The sequence below is a fragment of the Dichomitus squalens genome, assembly GCF_000275845.1.
Source record: "Dichomitus squalens LYAD-421 SS1 unplaced genomic scaffold DICSQscaffold_40, whole genome shotgun sequence".
Lineage (NCBI taxonomy): Eukaryota > Fungi > Basidiomycota > Agaricomycetes > Polyporales > Polyporaceae > Dichomitus > Dichomitus squalens.
In genome coordinates this window covers 246591-253198 of record NW_006766922.1, presented here as the reverse complement: position 1 = coordinate 253198, position 6608 = coordinate 246591, and the positions used below count along the sequence as shown (strand labels likewise).

Sequence of the window (6608 nt, the reverse complement as noted above, 5' to 3'; positions counted from 1 at the left end):
CCATCTGCCCATCAAACACAATGTTAGCTTCGATTGAGACAGTTGGTCTGATATCCTGCAAGTCCTACTAACGAAGGTACCTGGGACTTCTACCAGCACCTTCGGTGCCTTCGATGCCTGGCCCACAAAGCCCCGGTGGAGAACTAGTAACTATACATACTGATAGGTGTATTCTGGTGAGTTATTTTCTGCCAACATGCCTGCTTACGAAGCAAAACTTTGAAGTATCATTCATTCACAAACCTATCAGATGTGTTAATAGAGCGAGTCGGATGAGGAGCTCGAGAGGCAGCTCATCCGGGGTTATAAATCGTAGTTTGAAGTTGCGCCTACTACTGATGCCATGTTGGGTTTTGTATTCTATAGATCCTATTTCAGGCTATTCTCTCATAATACCTATACTGATCTCGCTTCACGCTCCCAGAGCCCTGAACATACTCACCTACGTCTATGTAGATTTACAGTTTGGATGTTCAGCGGCCCTTGGTCCGATCGACTAAGCGCCTGACCGCCCAGATCACGCGTTAACTTTTGACAAACCGTCATGACCGGTCAACCGGGTCATGACCGGTCATGACTTCGGTCATAACCGGGGTCATAACAACACTGAGCGGCACCATCCAGGACACAGAAGTCATGGAACTCTGCAGAGGATGGTCGGCGTGATGTGGTCGCAGACACAGGTCGCGGCTGCGTATCCAGGATGACAGGCACTATTTCAAGTGAGCTTCGACGATGTACTATCAGTGCACTGCGACAAGAAGTTCCTAGGGGTTTGTCATGATCAGCCCAGCTCTTTACCGGAGAGCATCAGAGATTACCGCAGTATTATCCAGGACATTCCAAAGCCAAGGATCAAGGCTGTTTCCGCAGAGGCTGGAAGAATGCAAAGGAGCAAGTAGATGTGCGCGCGCCACATGGCACAGGCTCCCCAATCTGGCAACCTGGGCATCCCTGAGAAGGCGCCTTGAACAAGGCGGCCAACACAACCTAGTTAGTCTCGTCCGCTTGCCCAGGAGCTTCATTGTCTCACTGGCGATCCACGGGTGCTCGATAAGATCTCTGTTGTATTCGTCTTCTGCGAATCTCCAACCATTTCCTGTCACCAAGTAGGTGAAATTCTAGCAAATATACTTGACAAGTTCAAGTTATCGGTCGCCATCCGAGCGTTCAAAACTATCCCACTCTCAGATGACATCTCCTCCTCGGACGCTCAACATCATACTGGGTGACTCACCGGTATAGGGAGCTGTCGATCAATCGCAAAGACCGAGATCTCCGAGTCCCGCTTCATATTAGTCCCAACAACACTATGTAGACCGAATCCCTGCTCTACCCTAGCCATAGTGCCTAATCCGCTGAAGCCCCGGTAGGCATTCGTGTGCTTTCTTCCACTGAAAGCACCACTTCCTCGATCCGGGGAGTCGGGGACACACAAAAGTAGGCTCGGGCAACCTCCGACGGGTCCGTAAAAGACAGATCCGAGTTCCCAGGATCGATGTACGTCGGGTGGGGTCTTGTGAGATAGGATGTGCAGCATGTTTGCACCGCTCAGCAGAGCCAAGTGATGGAACAGTGGTCCCCACTTAGAGCCCGTTCGGATGCCCGGTTTAGCGAGAGTAACGAGATGTTGAATTGCTTCGAGGAGGAGCGACAGCCCCGGTGCGTATAAGACGACGATACGCTGCGTAGCGACACTAGATGCTGCAGCCTGGGACATGAGACCGATAATGCGTGAATTAGCTGAATCGCTGGTGGAAAGCCCTTCAATTCAGACCCGTAGAGGATGGCAACTTTCGTTAGGTGTGGTCCGAAGAGCAACCGTATCAAGGTCAAACCCGCCGTCTTCCCGAAGGCCTCTTCAAAATCCACCTTGCAGAAGTTCGGTAGGAGCGGCTTTGAGTGAGGCGCAAGAGGGTGGTCCAGAGGAGACGTAATGCAATAACGAATGCATTCGTCCGTAAGATCGTGATCAGAAACAAAGTTTGACAATGATCGCCCAGAATAAGACATGGTCATTAACCAAGAACATGAAGCAGGTAGCATAAATTAATAATGGGTAGTCACTAGGCATCACGACATCTGTGGGTCTGGTGTGAGGATATCCGCCTAATCAATCTTTTTGGCCGAGAACTAGAAACATAACATCAGCACCAAGAACACTTAGAAAGATAGCAAGAGACGTACCACGGTGACGACCGTGCCATCGCTGAGCTTCTCCTTGTTCGGAACAAACTCGTAGCCGAACCATCTCGGTACGACACGCCAGAGAGCCCAGTAGAGGACACCGACGGCCAGGATCGCGATACCGACAAGGCAGTACCTGATCGAGGATCAATCGCAAACTTCATAGGAACAGGATGGTGCCAAGAACGTACAGATAGTAGGGCAGGGGAGGCGTGTCTCCAACGCCGTTGGCAGGGTGTAGGAAGGGTGCGACAAGCACTGAAGAGGAACAGGGATCAGTTGTCCAGACACGCGATAGATGAGAGTGCACAATGGAAACGTACGGAAGACGGCCGCGGCCAAGAAGAACACAGCAACCGGCCACCAGACTGAAGCATTCAAAGTGAGCAGGCGAACACGGGCTACTGAATGACAACATGACGAACCCTTGAAAGGACGCGGTACGTTGGGCTTGGTGTATCGGAGCCAGAAGAGGCCGATGACGATGAAGAAGTTGATGATCTGTCCTGGATAACCCTCCACGTCAAGGATGAAGGGATAGGCTACCGATGGTGGAGGCCCGATGATGACGATGATCTGCGTAACTCGTGAGATCCGGTGGGAGGGGATCAATGGTAGTCGATAGACTTACAGAGGGGATCAAATGAATGACAAGCCCAGGGAGAGGCGATTTCCCAGTCGGCCAATTCGAAGCCCAGAACTTGTTGCCAAACGGAAGAGGGATACCCTCCTTGGCGAGCTCTTGGTTGACGCGAGCTGCCGCGAACGTCTGAAAGACGCATTGTCATCTCCCGAACATGATAACAGTGGCTTGACTATCGATTACTCACAACAGTGATCACGTTCTAAGATACTCTCAGTCAGCTTACAATCGTATCATCAAGCTAAGAAGACTCACCCTAAATATGCGGAGGGACGCATGTCACTATGGTCAGCAAGGACCTGCTCGAGTCATTTAAATGGAGGCCTGCTTACCCAAGAGCACTAAAATAGAGGTCAGCTAGGTCAGGAAACGCATACCCATAGCGATTACTCACCTCAAGGCAACAAATACAGTAAGAGCCTTCTGAGCCTTCGCACCGAACACGTTATGGAAGAACAGACTGGCGACCGTAGTACCGGACTTCGTAATCTCCTCCTTCGTGGCAGCCCTACAGTCACGAGGTATCAGACATCCTGTTGCGCAATCTCAATGTAGCTGCAATATGGTACCCACGCGAAGTAGGCAATGTTGGCGAGAAGGTACAAGATAGCACAAATAGCAAGACCAAGCGGTCCGGCGATCTTGAGCGTCCGAACGGGGTTCTTGACGTTGTTCAAGACGTAGTTTACATTCGACCATCCAGCGTATGCGTTGAGCACCTTGAACATAGCCGTCGCGTACTACAAACCACGTCAGCGCAAATTCAGCGAGCATACAGGAGGGCAAGACGGACATCGTTGCCGCTGTGGGAGCTGCCCGCGAACGCATTCCGGAAATTTGCATGCGGGTCCTTGACTGGGGTGTTTCCAGCCAGGACAGCCCAGCCAGTGACGACGACGAAAACAAGAATGACTATCTTGAAGATGCTAAGGCCCTAAAGCAGGATGAGTATCAGATACGCTCGAGAAATAGGACCGACTTCGCCACTCACGTTCATCACCCACACGCCGAGCCTTGGGGTAAGACCATGGAGTATAGTTACGAAGCCGATTACTGTCTCGAACAGGTCAATCACAGGCGTTGCGTGACGGCTATGAACTTGACTTGCCTCCAAGTGCAATCCCACGAGTAACCCATCGGTCCGCAGTGTGCCCTGCGGCTTTCAGAATGCTGTCCGGCACTTAATCCCATACGCGTCGAGAAATTCATAAATGATAAGACCTACTTCTGGGCGAAGACCTATACGACCACGCGTCAATTGGACCGAGGCCTGGAGGTCAGTGTCAAGGCGGGAACTTACAATGCAACCGGCGGCAGTGAACCCAAGAATGATGGCGTTGGCGGCAAAGATGACAGTGACAAGGTACCTCGGCTTCTTGTACACCGCCTCGAGGTAAACCTTCTCTCCTCCGGAACGCGGGAACATCGTGCCGAACTCGAGCCAGATGAAGAGGCCGCAGAAGGATAGGACAAAGCCAAGGACCCATAACATGAGAGACGCGCCGACGGACCCTACCGAGCCCAGAATAGATGAAGGGGTGGAGAAGATACCCGTGCCAATGATCCGACCGACGCTGCGTAGAAGACAGTAAAATGTTGTACCAGTCATCGCGACGCGAGAGAGCACACTCACATGAGTAGGGTGCAATCGAAGACACCTAGATGGCGACCCATGCCGCCAGCCGCATCTATTCCCCCAAGATGTCTATTTCCGAAAATATCGAGCAACGCACCAGTGTACGCACCTTCTGCAAGCGAGAGCCCACCAGGATTCAATTCCGGATCTCCCGCGGTAGCGGGGTCCGCTGAGAGGTCCTCCGAGTCGCTATCTCCAACAAATTTTTCCCGCTTGACATCTACTTGATCCTCGGGAATCGTAGACGTCGCATCTTCCGCACTGTCACGTCGCCTCAAGGTAGGCAAAAATTTGCGCAAAGAAGACATGGTAGGGAGAACGTGTCTGCCCTAGGAACCGAAGGCGAAGGATGCGAGAGCAGGAAGGAGTGGAAGGGGAAAGGTTCAAGTGATAAATAGACCCAGAAGAAGTCGAATAGGACTGGAGCGATAACATGGCGCCCCATCGGACTATAAGAAGCAGCGAGACTTACGTTGTCGTATGCGGGGCAGCGCCCAAATTGCAGTTTGCGCAATCCGTTGGCATCATTGCGCACGAGACACGCTTATCATCTGCCCTGAAAGAAACATCAGGCCCATCCGACAGATCCCTATAACGCATGTACTCGCCATAGACAGCTTGGGCAAAAGAGCTGGCCAGTCCTCCTGAAGGTATTCACGTTGGGTATGTTGACAATGTTCGAGCCAGCTAGACATAGATTCAGTGATTCCAACGCGAATGTCGGTCATGGAACAACAGAGCTGTGGGAGTGTATGGCGTAGTGTGGCGAAACCATGCAATGTCGACTCGGAAGTGAAATGCAGGAGATCTAGCCGGCAACGCTGATGATCCCGCCTCCCATCACTGATCGACTCCTCCCGTCGGGCTGTACCGATCGAAGATGCCAATCGCCGTCGCGGCATTTGTCAACAAATACTCATCGAAATATATACTGTATCGCATACAACACTGACCCTCTCCATGTCCCACAGCACTCCATCTCGTACACCGCATATGTATAGGTATGTATGAGGGTTTCTTCCATCTGCACAGGGTCGGTACTACTAGTACCTGGGCTTGGGACTGCACGTGATCCCCGGCAAGACTTGATGTCAAACATTTTCAGGCTGGAAGGCACCATCAATACACGACAACCAAGACGGCGAGCACGACTCGATTCGCAGCAGTATTCAAATACCGCATCCCGCTGCGGGCTACTAAACCTCCTCGGCGTCTCTGGTGTTGTCTCGACTCGGAGGGCTCTTGAATTGGCTTAGAATCATCAATTACATGCCCGACGAACTCGCGAACATCGCAAGGCCACCACATTCCCTTTGCACTGTGGTACCGAGGATCCGGAGTGCCACGGAGATGACTATTTGGACGTGGTCCACTCAAAAGGTCAACCCCTTCAGGCTATCGCGGGAGGAGACCCACCACAAGACGCAGGCTCAGAACTCCAGTCAATATGCTGCCTAGTGTTATATCAACTTCGCAAATGTGATCCGTTTGCCCCGCTAAGACCTATCGGACCCGGAAGTATCTGCGCCAGTAAGGTTTTTTCGTGCCTGCCCAAGCGTACACCGAGTCTTGTTCCTGAACACCCTACATTGGTCTAGATCTGTGTCAATGCCTCCTGTGGGTTTCTTGTCCGGCTCACCGTAGCCGGAGGAGGCAATACTGAATCCCCAGATCGTCTCAGCTCCAACATGCGGTTTAGGACGTCGGCTGCGAGACCCATTTCTTCGAGCCGTACGCATCATATGTCCTACTCTTTGACTCGCCTCTAGGTCTTCCAGTTCCCGTATTCCCAAAGCGGGACGCTCGCCGAGGGTCTACAAGAGGGCGAAGCGCTCGTCTTCGCGCGCGTGAGCGTATCCCTCAGCTTGTCAATCGTCCCCAGCGAGGACGGCAACAACTATTACGACGAGGACGATCTGACGATTGAAGGCAACTGCGCATTCGAGAAGCACGGGGATGGGGAGCTTGTAGGTAGGAGCCCGAGAAGACCTGGCCCTCATCGTAGAGCGTTCCGCAAATGTCGGTTCACCAGCGATGCGATGCGCATCGGTCGGCGAATGAATAGGCACCAGGGGAGCTCCCAAGCTGTTAACATATCGTAAAACGGCGTCCTACTACGGATGACCGTGAGCGAACGTGTTG

The 6608-nt window shown here is 52.4% G+C and overlaps 1 protein-coding gene across 1 annotated transcript; it reads right to left on the bottom strand.

Moving 5' to 3' along the window:
* Positions 1 to 2035: 2035 nt before the first annotated feature.
* DICSQDRAFT_162975 (high affinity methionine permease) lies at positions 2036 to 4830 on the bottom strand. The gene is made up of 17 exons (XM_007368865.1): positions 4576 to 4830; positions 4464 to 4518; positions 4131 to 4404; positions 4056 to 4069; positions 3939 to 4000; positions 3822 to 3883; positions 3624 to 3764; positions 3404 to 3570; positions 3225 to 3338; positions 3163 to 3171; positions 3018 to 3033; positions 2819 to 2956; positions 2613 to 2763; positions 2511 to 2555; positions 2379 to 2445; positions 2188 to 2323; positions 2036 to 2133 (listed from the first exon to the last, which is right to left on the bottom strand). Exons 1-17 carry the CDS (start codon positions 4772 to 4774, stop codon positions 2110 to 2112), a joined length of 1674 nt encoding a protein of 557 aa, XP_007368927.1. The 5' UTR covers positions 4775 to 4830; the 3' UTR covers positions 2036 to 2109.
* Positions 4831 to 6608: the final 1778 nt, after the last annotated feature.

Excerpts from the sequence above, each read along its gene's own strand:
- DICSQDRAFT_162975 (XM_007368865.1), bottom strand. The coding sequence starts at position 4,774 with ATGTCTTCTTTGCGCAAATTTTTGCCTACCTTGAGGCGACGTGACAGT. Across the intron at positions 2,764-2,818 it reads TCATTCATTTGATCCCCTCT|ATCATCGTCATCATCGGGCC; the intron begins GTAAGTCTATCG and ends CGAGTTACGCAG. Across the intron at positions 2,134-2,187 it reads ATGGCACGGTCGTCACCGTG|TTCTCGGCCAAAAAGATTGA; the intron begins GTACGTCTCTTG and ends TTATGTTTCTAG.